This window comes from Podarcis melisellensis, assembly GCF_964234715.1.
Source record: "Podarcis melisellensis genome assembly, chromosome: 8".
Lineage (NCBI taxonomy): Eukaryota > Metazoa > Chordata > Lepidosauria > Squamata > Lacertidae > Podarcis > Podarcis melisellensis.
The window spans coordinates 29,462,853-29,476,402 of NC_138540.1; the positions used below are offsets into that span (position 1 = coordinate 29,462,853).

The 13,550-nt window shown below is 47.3% G+C and overlaps 2 protein-coding genes across 3 annotated transcripts; one reads left to right on the top strand and one right to left on the bottom strand.

Annotated features, from left to right (window-relative positions):
- Nucleotides 1-1,146: 1,146 nt before the first annotated feature.
- Nucleotides 1,147-4,511, top strand: LOC309376942 (UPF0688 protein C1orf174 homolog). 2 transcript variants are annotated; one of them, XM_081923897.1, is made up of 3 exons: nt 1,147-1,317; nt 2,148-2,651; nt 3,803-4,511. In XM_081923897.1, the coding sequence occupies exons 1-3, from the start codon at nt 1,303-1,305 to the stop codon at nt 3,911-3,913; spliced, it is 630 nt and encodes a 209-aa protein (XP_081780023.1). In that variant the 5' UTR covers nt 1,147-1,302; the 3' UTR covers nt 3,914-4,511. The 2 variants fall into 2 exon arrangements, with proteins under 2 accessions (XP_081780023.1, XP_081780022.1); XM_081923896.1 differs by lacking the exon at nt 1,147-1,317 and adding an exon at nt 1,319-1,441.
- A 2,173-nt stretch (nt 4,512-6,684) lies between these two features.
- Nucleotides 6,685-13,182, bottom strand: DFFB (DNA fragmentation factor subunit beta). Its single transcript, XM_081923817.1, has 7 exons — nt 12,765-13,182; nt 12,044-12,170; nt 11,316-11,504; nt 10,686-10,765; nt 9,970-10,140; nt 7,762-7,862; nt 6,685-7,398 (listed from the first exon to the last, which is right to left on the bottom strand). Exons 1-7 carry the CDS (start codon nt 12,870-12,872, stop codon nt 7,179-7,181), a joined length of 996 nt encoding a protein of 331 aa, XP_081779943.1. The 5' UTR covers nt 12,873-13,182; the 3' UTR covers nt 6,685-7,178.
- Nucleotides 13,183-13,550: the final 368 nt, after the last annotated feature.

Here is a 13,550-nt window from a genome sequence, read left to right on the forward strand (position 1 = left end):
ACTGAAGATGCCTTTGGGGATAACCTAGGACCTTCTGCATGCCAGCAGATGCTCTGTGATTATTTTTTGTTCTGGAAGGAGAGAGCACCTGCTGCTTCATCCCACCTGTTATCAGGGGAAAAACTGCTCCTTTTCCCTTATTGGGTATGCAAGAGCCCGTATAGAGTCCTTAGGTAGGTTCCCTATCGGAAGGAGAAAATAACAGAGGCCAACCAGAGACTACTGAGAGGCAAGGCAAGCTAGTAAGCCTGATCTTTATTAAAACTGTTGCAACAGGGTCCTCACTCACTACACACCCAGGAGAGAGGAGGATTACCAGAACAATGGCGTACAAGCCGTTGTATAGACTTTTTGAAATTGCCGCCCTGTAAGCTTAGAGGCCACCCCCCAATATATCATACATACATCACAGAAGGGGCAGTCTACAGCAGAAATCCTCTCTGCCAGAATACCTGATAATAGTGACTGATTGCATTATCTGGGCAGCCCATTCCTTTGTGATGGTAAATACTTTAGTTCCTGAATCCAGGTCACAGGCTCACCCTATTCATACAGACATATGCCCTTAAGACAGGTAAGCAAAAGACAATGGAGAGGCTTTCCCATTTCCTTCCTCCTTGCAGGGAAATATTTGAGGTCACTGCGAGAGTCAAAATGGTTTGGGAGAGTCAAAATGACTCCAGGATTGTTCTCCTCTACTATTTCAGACACGTGGTTTATATACTTATGTATGTGTTTGCCTCGTACATTTATGATCGCTTGTTTTATATGTGGGACCTAGTCTAAAACATAGGATTTCTCACTAGCGGTCTAGAAAAGGGGTCTTTTTGAAACGTGAGATTCATATCGTATCTCTCTATAATTTTTGTGGCTCTGTGTTTCGGGTATCGTCACCAGACATCCCGGTTGCCCTCGAGAAAGATGTCCGTTCTTTCCTCAGTGTGACTTCATAAGTCCTAATCTCGTCGTTAGAACTCCTAGAAGAAAGACGGACGGCGAGGGTAAGACGTCAGCTCTATAAGTTCTGACTGGGGTGAAACACAGGAGAGAATGGAGACGCTTGATTTTTGTCTCTGAGCAACGCTGCCCTAAACAAAGATGGCGATGATCTCGCTTTCCGGGGGGCGGGGTGACGTAGCGCACAGAATAAAATGGCGGCCGTGACTTCTGAAGGAGCCCAAATATTGATCTTGGTTGGCTGTTTTCCCTGCGGGGAGGCTGCGGAAGTAGCTCTGCGTGCCGCCGGAAGTTGGTGATGGTGCCTGGCGGACCTGACCTGGTTGCGGACAGACCTTCTTCTCCATGCGGGCCGGGAGTGTGAGTCGAAGGTGGAGGTTCTGCTCCACCCTGATTTGCATATGCTAATATATATTGATACATTTAAATATTTGCAGGTTGGCGGTGGCCGTTAGGGATGCTTCACCATAGAGGGTTGCCCGTTGTGCGTATGCTAATTTATGCAAATAATTGTCTCGTGTTTGTGTGAAGTGGTCACCGGGTTAGTAATAAACAGGTTTTGTTTCATGTGTTCTTATTGCATCGTTTCCCTAAATATCTCAAAGTGATCACATGGGTGACCCCTCCCCCAATGAAGGGTTCTCACAACACCCGTGTGAGGTAGGCTTGACCAAAAGAAAATGGCTCAAGATCAGCCAGACTAGTGTCAGTGGCTGAAGGAGGATTTGAACCCAGGCCTTATGGCATCCAAGTCCAATTATTGTGTCGCTGTCTCTTTCTGTCCACCACTCCATTCTAATAGGATTTCAGGATTTTCATATGCGCTTAACTTGAATAGATAGATCTGTTATATTTGCTTTGCAGATTCTTAGATTTCTTTGTAAGAGCTTGGTGTAGAAATGATGGTTAGTAAGAAAAAAAATTATTTTGTCATTGATATCCCATCATTCCTTCCAAATTGCTCTGAGGGGCATATGGAATTCTCCTTTCATCCTCTCAACAACCCTACGAGGCTGAGAGGGACTGGGTCAGAATTGGGTCATTGCTGAGTTGGGTGAGATTTGAGCCTGAGAGTTCAGTAATAGTTTCCTATCTCTGTTCTGGGCTAACTGAAACTTGTTTTTCTGTTTATCATCAATTTGATGTGGAGGTTTGAGTCTCTATGGTTTTTTTTTTTTTTGTTCAAACAGGGTCCTTCACGCAAAGCAACTGACAGACGCCCTTCAAAGAAGCTAAAATGTGAAAAGAAAAGCCTGGCCAAACGGGAGATACAAGGAGCCAATATCTGTGCGAGCACCAGCCACCTTCTCTTCCCAAAAGAGACAGCCGATAAAGCCGCCTCAGGCGTGAAGTTTCCACACCTCAAGATGATGCTGCAAAGCGAAGGGAAGGAGGTTCCTCAGATAGCTGAAGAGATGCTGGAGGCTGAAGAGGATGGCCTCTGTGTGAAGCCATCAGCGCCAGGTACGGATGGCAAAGCCCTCTTCCAGCCCCGTGTCCAGAATGTGGAGGAAGAGAATGAGGAAGAAGAAGAGGAAGAGGAGAGCTGTGGAGCTCGGTTGTCGGATGACTCTGAGATGGAGCCAGAGGTGCTGAGTCAAGGCTTCAAGTTGGACAACAGCATTTTCTTGAATGAGGACAGCAACCAGCCACTGCCAGTAGACCGATTCTTTGGCAGTGTGGCGTTTATGCAGGTAGGGGAAGGGGGTCAGCGGAAGGAAGCAAGGGTTATGGCTGCAACCCAAATCCCACTCATTTAGGAAGCTCCCGTAGTATTATTATTATTTATTATTATTTTATTAAACGTATATCCTGCCCATAAGAAACCAGAGAAAGAAAAACAATTTTAAAAAATAAAAACATTTAAAAACAGTCACATAGTCATCACAGCTAATAATTTCAAGGGTGCCCAAAATATATGTCTTTGTAGGACTTCTGAGACAACTAATAAATTTGGGTAGGGGAGCTTTTTGGCTCCTTATTAGGATCTAGTCTCATGAGCTAAATTTTAAGTATGGGTGAGGTTGCCCACCTGTCATTCACTTAACTGCTCCCTTTTTTGATTGAAATGAATGTTTTATGTCTGTTTGACACTGAAGGGCTGAGGGAGACATAAAGTGGTGTTCAATGCTAGTCCTACTCAAATTAGTTCCATTGAATGGTTATCTTAGGTTAATTAATTTCAGTGGATCTACTCATGACTATGACATAGCTGAATACAACCAAGAATAGAAAATTATTTTCTTGTTTTACTATAAATGTTGTTGATTTATCAAGTTTTTGTTTTTATTTGCCTGGTTCTCATAAACCAGCAGAATGAAAGAGATGCCAAAGAGTTTCTTTGCAGTTCAGCAGCTTGTAGCTCCATTTCTAACTTTTATTTTTCTCAGGAAATTAAAAAGCAAATTCAATTTGTAATCATTGACTGAATAAATTGCATTTTTAGTATATCAAACATGATAATTTAATGGCAAACCAATTTATATATTTTAAGACATTTTATGTTCCTAAAGTAACAAAGTGACTTTTGATCCATTAAGGGTGCTAAAAAAATCATATTCCCTCCCCCAAAAAAATTTCCCAGGGAGGGGGAGAATGGAGGGGGAACAGTTCTTTTCCACAGCTTCACAATTTCCAGAAACTTTACATGTCTAATCAGTTGCCCTGGATGTTCATTCATTCTAGGAATAACATGGTACCTTCCTGATGCTGTTGGACTACAGTTCCCACGATCCCATGCTGGCTGAGGCTGATGGGAGCTGGAGTCACACAGGGTCCCAAGTGGTCTGTCTAAAGCAACCTTGGCCCATGCATTAAGTCTGCTCTTGGCTTGTTCCTTTCCTAGGACCTCCCAGCCCATCCTCTCTCCCGGGTGTCTGCCAGCAGGCGAGAGCTGAGAAAGGGACACTTCATAGCCAAGGACGATGATGACGATGAAAAGGAAGAAGTCGCTTGAGCACCGAGCACTGACCCGGTCACCTTCAGTAGCTGCCATTTCTTTTTCCCTGACGCAAATGTGCATCTCACCACCGTTGTTGCATCTTCTAGAGAAGTGCATCTTCTTTTTTGAAAAAGTTAACCCTCCCAGTTCAGATGTTGGAGGCAACGTCACAGACTGCGTGTGAGGCAAAGGCAGAAAGTCAGCAGAAAGTTTGACAGCACTTGTTACGAACAACTCCTGACTCCCAGAAGGGGAGAAGAGCAAACAGTTCCCAGAAGCAGCATATGTGTGGGAAACAAGTCAATATCTTGATTCCTGTGAGAATGCAAGGTAGGAGTTGTGGGGTCACTTGGCAACTTCCTGCAGGCGCTTAGACCTCATGGGTTGCACCAGCAAGCTTGGGAGGAGGGTTTGCAGGATCTCTCGGGCACAGTGAGAGATGCTAGCCCCAGTATGAATGACTATCCCCTCCAGCCTCCTTTTCCAAAGAGGTAACGATCCACTTTGCCTACAGTATTTCTTGCACTGCTGATCACCCAGGTTGCGAGGCAGCGGCCTGGAAATGCAGAAGCTTAGTAGAGAACTAATTAAAAACGATTTATAGAGCCCTTAAGTTGTGTTAGTTCATGTTGCAAAGCGGCTGATGCCAGAGAAGAGAAATCTGCTCTCTGGATTTTGTTGCTCCTAATGAACGGAAGACTGTCGGATAGTTCCCAAATGACAGTGTTATTTGTGTTGGCAGGATTTTATTTAATTTTTATTGCACATGAGGAAAATACAGCATGGAGGAGCGGTGCAGAAGTTGAGGAGCCACAGGGCTAAGCGGGGCAGCGAGGGGGGTGTTACCAAATTTTCTACCTCAAGGAAGCTTCTACCCCAGTTGATCTGCCACAGAAGCCTAGACTGTTGCAGAGGATTTTGAGAAATAGTAGAAGAGCCCTGGTGGATAATAGATGTCTCATCTAATCCAGCCTTCCAGATGTTGTGAGCTCTATAAATTCCCAGTAACCACCCAGCAAGGGATCAGAGATGATGGGAGTTGTAGTCCAACAGTTAGAGGGCAACAGGCTGGGGAAGGCTACTCTATTCAAACGTCTTACAGCAGCAAGTTGGGTGCCTCTAAATGGGCATCTGGAAACCAGGCATTCTCACAGTTTAGCTCCTCTTAGTCGCCTTAGCTAATTACAGCTGATAATCCTTTCCTCCACTAATCTGTCTAGCTCTTTATAGTAAGTTAGGCTAACCTGCATCCCTCCAGATGTTCCTGGACTCAAAGCATACTTGACAATTGGTTGTACAAACAAGCTAAATTGGGAGCTGGAGTCTCAACATTTGGAGGGCTTTAGGGTATCCTCCCCTGATTTAGAGAGTCAAATTGAAAGGAAACCACCTCTGTTTCCTGCACGCCCCCTCCCCTGAAAGTAATTGGGAGGTATTTTATTTACTGTGTTTATAGCCCACATTCTTCTCCAAAGAGCTTGAGGTGGTGTACATGGTTCCCGCCCCCCTCCTTATTTAATCTCCACAACAGCTTTGTGAGGTAGGTTAGCCTGAGAGGCAGCGACTGGCCCAAGGTCAGCCAGTGGGGCCAAGTGGGGATTTTGACCCCGGTCGCTCTAAGCATTATCCCACACTGCTTAGAGCAGTGTTTCCCAAACGTTTTTGGGCAACGGCACACCTGTTTACTGAAAAAAAATCTCGCGGCACACCACCATTAAAGCCCCGCCCCGTGACGTCAGCGCGCAGCGTCACGCCGGGAGGGACGCACAAAAGTGAAAGTTTTTTCCCTCCCCCTTGCTGGGGAACCTCCAAGCTTTGGGGGTGGGAGGAGGCAGCAGAGCGAGGGACTGAGGGACGGCGGCAACTGAGGCGGTGGCGGTTGAGGCAGAGCTGGGAAGGGGGTTTCCAGGGGACACGGCAGCTCCTCGAAAGGCTTCTCTCAGCTGCGCTCAATCCGCCTCGGAGAGGATTTCCCCTCCGGTCCCATGCGTTCGTTTGGGGCATCGCTCCGGCTGCTCCCTCTCCCGCCGCGCAGGAGCGATGCCTCTCTCTGGCTCTCCCTCCGCGCAGGCTGAGGGAGGGAGGGAGGGGCGCGTGTGACCCGTCTCTGCTGGGAGACCAAACCCAGCGAGGCAGAGTCGCGCGGAGGCGCCCAGGCAGCGCTGCCGGCTGCGAGGAGGAGCGCCAGGCAGCAGCAGGAGGCGCGGCCTCTCCTCGCCGCCGCCGCCCCGCCTCTCGCCGCCCGACTCGCCCGCCTCCCTCCAGGCATCTCGCGGCACACGAGGCAACGTCTCACGGCACACTCGTGTGCCGCGGAACACCGGTTGGGAAACACTGGCTTAGAGAACCATAGTTGTCTGTGTGATATCACAGTGCTCACTGCATTAATCCCTGTCCTTTCTATTTCCATGGCTGGCAACCAACATTTTGCATGTGATACACTCCTTGGGTCCTGGTGTCATGGACTTGTTGGATGCAGAGGAATGGTAGGGAGAACCAGCTGGGGAATCCCCAAAGGGAAGAAGGCTCAGAGACAGGGGATTGGTGGGAAAACAATGAGGGAGAAGACTGGGAGGAGACGGTGTTGGAAGCTGAAGAGATAACAGGGCTTGGTGCGAAGGGGGAGTTGGTATGGGGGGAGCATACAGTTGTCCTAAATGTATAGGACTTGTTTCTGAACAGACATGCTTAGGACTCTACTAGACAGGAGAGCTAGATATGCTACAGAAATAAAATCAGGGCTTTACAGGCTCTGGGCTTGAAATGAAGGATACCAGCATATGTGATTGGTTTCTTATTTTTCATGTTCCGTTCTGCAGTACTGCAGGATAAGCCAGGCTGAAAATGGCACAGAAAACATAAGGCAGTGAAGCCATTTTCTGTTTCTACGACTTGATTTAGGGCTTCTCCATGCTTTGCATGGTGGAACTTCCGCCACACGAGTACTCATATAGGTAAACAATGAGCCTTCCATTTAAACATTGCAAAATCCCCATAGGATGTGGAGAAGAATCCAGTGTTTGACTTGGGTGACCGCATGGCCTGGCCAATAGGCACCCACATCAGGGAAATAAATGGAATTGCCAGCATTCGGGAGTTCAAAAACGTGTGCCCTTCCTCCTGATGGAGACAGCCACGTGCAACTGAGGTCAAGGGCCAGAAGGCATTGGGACTCCACAAAATAAAGGCTCATCGGCCAGACCACCCACCCAAGTGCTCTGGAAAAAGGTACATCAGCCCACAACTTAGAAGTCAGTCCCTTGGCAAATGGGGGGGGGGGTCACTTCCGGATCTTGTGGACCCCTTTCCGTTTTCGGTAGATCTTGCTCTTGTCACAGCTGAGGTTGTGGTAGGCTTTCTTGTGGCAGGCAATGTGCACCAGTTTCAGATTATGGACGGTAAACAGCAGCTGGTAGAAGTATTCCCAGTTCACTTCCCTGCAGTCTCGGCCCTTTACAGCTTCTGCTAACGTCGGGAGGACCGTCCGCTTCTTCTCAATTCTGAAACAGAAAGCAAGCCCTGGGGATGTTAATGTTTAGAGCCTTTTTCAGAATTTGGAAACAAGCAAATGTTTCCTGGGGACCCAAGGCAGTGCATGTTCTGTGCAAACCCAGGGGAAATAGCAGAATTCTGAGTCCTGAATCTCAGGGCTGTTGCTTTTCAAGTTCGCTTTAAAGTAACATCCATTGCCCCACCCAGCATTGTAATGTGGCCCCCAGAAGGCTGCCTGCTTAGCAACACAGCCCCTGAGCTGGAATAGGTTGTCCAACCCCAAAATTGGAAGAAATCAGTCTGCCTTCCGGTGCCTTTTGTCTTTCCAAAATGACAGGAAATGCCGGTTCAGATATTGCACTTGTACCTACACGTGGTCGAGGTTCCAGGTGCTAAAGAGGACTCTGCTCTCTTTGTTCCCATACGGATTGATGGAGTGTTGGCTAGGGCAGTTTTCTGCATCAAAAGGGCCCTGCGGAAAGACGACAGCATGAAATAATAATACAGTAATGTTGTTATTTATACCCTGCCCATCTGGCTGGGTTTCCCTAGCCACTCTGGGCAGCTTACAGCATATCTAAAAACATAATAAAAACATCAAACCAAATAAAAACCAAAGCTGAGAGTTCATGGGGGAAAGGGAATACATAAATTTACATAAAAATAAACAAGTTTAAATAAATCTCTGCAAGAGGACAGGGTGTCATGGAATGAGGATCACAGCTCCCTCCTGTGCCCTTGTGAAGCAGGTTAGGCTGAGAGGCATCAACTCTCAGCAAGCTTTGGGGCCGAGTGGAGGAATCTGAACCCTGGTCTCTCGAGTCCTAAACCCTAAGGCAGTGGTTTTCAATCACTGTGCTGTGGCACCCTGGGGTGCCTTGAATGATGCTCAGGGGTGCCACAGGTAACACTGGCTTCTGACCCTCTTCCCTCCCTCCTGATTCCCTCTCACATCTTTGCCTCCCAAAGGCTTGCACAGCTGCTTGTTGCAGTCCTGGCTACAAGCTCCACAGGTGAATAGTGCCTCTGGGGCCTTGGAGCAAGCAAGCAAGCAGGTGAGGGAGCCCACCCAGCCAATCCGCCAGCCTTTGCTGTTGGGAATGGACAGACAAGTCCCAGGGCAGTGTGAGGAGGTACCTCTCTTTGAGGGGACAGCTAGCAGACCAGGCACAGTGGCAGCAGCTGCCCGGAGGACTCCCAAGAAGAGGGGAGAGGAAAGGAGGCCCAGGGGACGTTCCACAAGGGAGGGTGTTTGAAAAAGGGTGAGAGGCTGCCAGCTCTGCAGGCAAAGGGAGACATAACTGGGCTTCTGAGCCCACACAGGGTTGCCGCAGAAAGAATGTCGGTGGTCAAGGGAGACGTGGACTCAAAAAGTTTTAAACCTTTGCTCTAAGGAATGCAGCTGAGAACTAAGCCAGTTGGGACACTGCAAGGGCCTATCCAGCTCTGCCCAGCCCTTCAAAGGGAAGCTCAGAGGCCAGGTTTCAATCAGAGGCTGAAGAGAGAATCCTGCCAAGGATAGCCACTGCTCTTTCTCCATCTCTGTCCTACTCACGCTGCTGCCGTCGGAGGTTCACCTCTTGCCCGCCATGGATTCCCTTCCCACTCTTCTGAACTGTTTCAGTTGCTGCTTCTGAAACACGATTCTTGCTTGTCCCTGCCTTGGACCCCAAAGAACTAGGACCTCATTTCCGCCAGACATGGGGGTCTGAAGCCCACCAGAACCTGTGAAAAGGGGTCCTTAAGGGGTATTGCTTGAACATGCAGGTGAATCTGTTGACCTCATCAGAAGTCTAGGCAGCTGGTCCAGAAGTCAGAACCCCTGGCTGTTGGTGGCCAGTGTTTTTCTTTTTAAAAAAATATTTTATTCATTTTACAATACAAAAATATAAAAACACATAACAAAGCTTTTCACAAATAGTTTTTGGACTTCCCTCAGCTCTTCTGCAAATCCTCCGTTTTAATCCTTCTTCCGCATTTCTTAATTTAATATTGCCTTTTATTAAAAACCTCCTCCCTCTTATTCCCTTTTTTACAATATTTCTAATATATTTTTTTTCACAGAACCTCTTGCAAACCTACAAACGTTATTTGTTCATTGCATATACTTTTCAAATAGTCTACAAATTTACTCCAGTCTTCAGTGAATCTGTGGTCTCGTAGGCCTCGGATCCTTCCTGTTAATTTATCAAGGTGGCCAGCCTTTTTCTTGGTTGGTTTGGAACTCTATATTGGAGTGGAGAACATGTGGCCCTCCAAGCCTCTCCATCTGCCCCCTGATTTCTGCCTAGGCAACGCCCCTCGAGTCCTGCTCTACACCTTCCTTGGGTGTTTTTGTCTGGCTGAATTGTGCCCTTGAACTGTGATAAGGCCTCTTGCTTGCCTGGAAGGAGGGGGAAGGGGGAAGTCTGGCCTACTAGTATACGGCCCCCTGAAGATAACTTAGGAGGGAGTGTGGCCCTCTGCCTAGGAAGTGTTCCCCATCCCTGCCCTGTATCTGTTAGAACTCTTTTTTTTTTTTAAGACAACCGGGTACGGACACACAGTTTTGCAGCACCAGAAACTAGTTTGAAACTTACTTGACAAGAGAACCAGCCTTCTGGCGTGCAAAGGCAGACCTTCTTGTCTTCTCTCCTGTCAAAATAACAGCCATTGTACCTCTCTGACTTTAATTTCAACAGCATCTCTTCCGCAATCTCTTTGAATTTAGCTTGGACGGCCGGGTGGAGTGAGGAAGCATAGTTGCCGACCTTTATTTAAAATGAAACAAACAAACAAAGCTGTGGCGTATTCATGTATTTGAGGATTCCTACCCTATGTTTTGGCTGAATGGATCTTCAAGGTGGCTCACAAATGCATTGGGTGGTATTCAACTAAGTTTTACTCAGAGGTGACCCATTGAAATGAATGGGTCCAGTTTAGTCATGTTCATTCACTACACTGAGGCTGTTCTGAGTACAACTAAGCTGGGTGGAATCCACGGACTAAAAGAAAAATGCAGATGAAAATGTAAGACGGGTAGCTAACTCCTCTGCCCCCAAAATCATTAAAAAAAATTTGTGCCACATAAGACCCCCTCAGACTTGTGATTTTAAATATTTGTGTGTGTAATCGGACAGTCCTGTGTCCAGTAGGGCCCCTACTGTGTAACCCCCAGCAACTTCCCATTTACAATCATTATAATACTGTTTAAATATGACCTTTAAAACTTTTACTAGCTGCTTCCATATGGCCCTCCCTGTGATAACTGATGCATCTAAAAGGTGCACTATGGGCTGCATCAAACATGCATTACCTCTTTCATGTAACCTCGGATCCTGCTCTCACAGCTGTAGCGCATGTAACTGGACTTTGTCTTAAAGCGAGATTCAACCCCTAGGAGAGAGGGGGAAAACCCCATTAACCTTCTACCAGCATCTATAAAACAGGCCCTTCTTCTGAAAGCAGTTCTGAAGCCTTTTTAATACCCAAGGTGTGGGGCGAAGAACCCCTATTTGATCTTACTCCTGTAAAGGCAGTGTGGTATAGTGGTTAGAGTCCCAGTTTATGTATTTTAGGCCTGAGTATTTCAGGCCTTTGGCTCAAGATCATGTCACTATCTCTGCATGAGCTGAGATTGAGAGGTGTGCAGGAATCAATGCTTTGTGTTGGGCTTCCTCTTCCAAGGGGATTTGGACACACCCAAAATGAAACATCGACTCCCTTGCAAGGTAGTAGACTCTCCTTCCTTGGAGGTTTTTAAAAAGAGGTTGGGTTGCCATCTGTCAGGGATTCTTTAGCTGTGATTCTTGCATAGCAGGGGGTTGAGCTAGATGACCCTTGGGGGTGCCTCTCAACTCTGTGATTATATGAAAAGTGTAATGTTTAATAAGAAGAAAAATACAACCCTCCTTAAGGGGCGTGTCGGCACCGAGGCAGAGCTCACCTTCGAACCATCTCCCATCTTCCTCTCTGCTTTCCCCTGAAATATTTTCACTGAGAGTCTGAATGAGGTCAGCCAGCAGCTTCCGTCTCTTGGGGGCTTCCTCGTCAGAGAGCAGCCCCTGCGCTGCGCGAATAACATCGTCCGATCGGCTGGAAAAGGCATCAAGAAACCGCTGGATCTCGCTCACATCTGCAAGGTTGTTAGAGTGGGGGGAGGGTGTGTGCAAAATTATTTGGGATTGCTCGTTCCTGTTTTAATCAAGATAATATTTTACATTATTATTAATGGTAGTGAAAATAATCAGTAATTAGTATTAATTTTTAATCAGTATTAACAGCAATAATGAAACGCTTAACATTTTCAAAAAGCTCTCAAGCATTCAAAGCATTTGCAATATCTGACTAATCTGAATGCATCAAAACTGGATTTATCTGAGTCAACATGGTTATATTTGTGGTGCGACCAATTACAGTAATTCATGAAAGGAAGGGAAGAAAGAGAAAATTTCTGCTTTGTACAAAAGTCAGCGTGTTTGATGTGACCCTTAAAATGTGCCTGCTCACCAACAACGGATATTTCCCAGTTAACAATATTATTTCATAATTCATTAATTTCATACAACGCTATGTGATATTTGTTGGCAGGGTTACGTGCATACACTCAAAATGCATGAGGATGGTGGATGTTTTCAGGCGGAGGAATAGAACAAAACTCCCTGTCCTACTCACAGCCATGCCAGCTCTCTCCTGGGGGTAGCAGGATGAGTTCCGAATGATCTGGAATATGCTGAAAATACCCTTCCGTCACCTCTGTGCCGTCCTCATATAAGCACAGCCGGCAGTCAGTGTAAGGGAGCTGTTGGGAAGGTGACACAAGGCACATGGAGTCAGGGCAGCCGTCACAAGACACAGGAAGATTCCCCCGCCAGCCCTCTCCCCAGACCAACTTTGATTCTTTTCTTACATTTATGTCCCACCTTTCTTCCGCCATAGAACCCAAGGTGGACTCCCATCCAGTCCTCAGTCCCCAACCTGCTTAGCTTCCGCAAGGAGGTGGCCTCATCCTAGCCAGAGCACTGGGGTTATGTTCAGATGCCACCCTAAATCAGTTTGCTTGCTCTAAACCAGTTTCCCAAACTTGGGTCCCCGGCTTTTTTGGACTACAATTCCCATCATCCCTGACCACAGGTCCTGCTAGCTAGGGATGATGGGAGTTGTAGTCCAAAAACCGTGGAGACTCAAGTTTGGGGAACACTACCCCGCTTTCCTGGATTAAAGAAGGGAGTTCTATATGCCCCTGGGATTCCCTTCCAACTCCAGTTCTGTGATTCTATTAACAAGCAACGTGAGCACCTGCAGTTCCTCAGCGGCTCCAGCAGGGGCCGCTGCTTGCACTTGATTTCCGCGGCGGTCCTAAAGCCCGCTGCATACCCAACCACCTCAACTGCACCTGCAGAAAGGCGCAGGCCTTGGAGAGCAACTCCTTCAGGCTTCTTGCCGCCACTCCGAATTTCCGATCGCTGCCGAGGCTACGGATTTTGAACGCTTTGGGTGCCATCGCGCCGCAGGCGGGGCTCGAACCCACAGAGCCTAGCTTCCGGGTTTCGGCCCCGAAAGGAGCGGGGCTCTGATTAGTCGACAGAAGTGCTTGTCAAGCGTTAGGATCCGCCTCTGTCCTCCCTTAAAGGAATAGATTATTTTTATTGGTCAACATCGATCCGCGACCGATAAGAAAAGGTTTAAGGAAATGATTAATTGGCTACTTTGAGGACAATGCTACCTTAGCACCGAATACAGTACTTCCTTATTTAAGCTGGCAAATCTGTTTTATTCGTTTTCTTTAAGCCGCATGCGCAAAAGGGTCTTTCCCGCCTCAATAAAAACGGCCAGGCTTGATCATTCCCAATGCGCATGCTCACCCCTTTGCCGCAAGCTTTCGCCATGTTAGCTTAGGGAGTGGTGCAGTCCTTCAACGCATGCGTGGAAATGTATTTTGGGGCATGATCAAAGGCTCCGCCCCCAGCTGGTCATAGAGATAGAAAATAGTAGAGTCGTACTGCCAAGTATACTTTGTCGGACCTTTTAAATGCAATGCGCGGGCTGAGTTATGGATGCTTCTTATGAATTGCTTCATCCCAAAGTCAGAAAATATTTATTGTAGGTCCCTCATTTGTTCACACAACAACCCCGTGAGTTAGATCAGCCTGAGAAGTAATGCTTTGAATGTCCAGTGTAT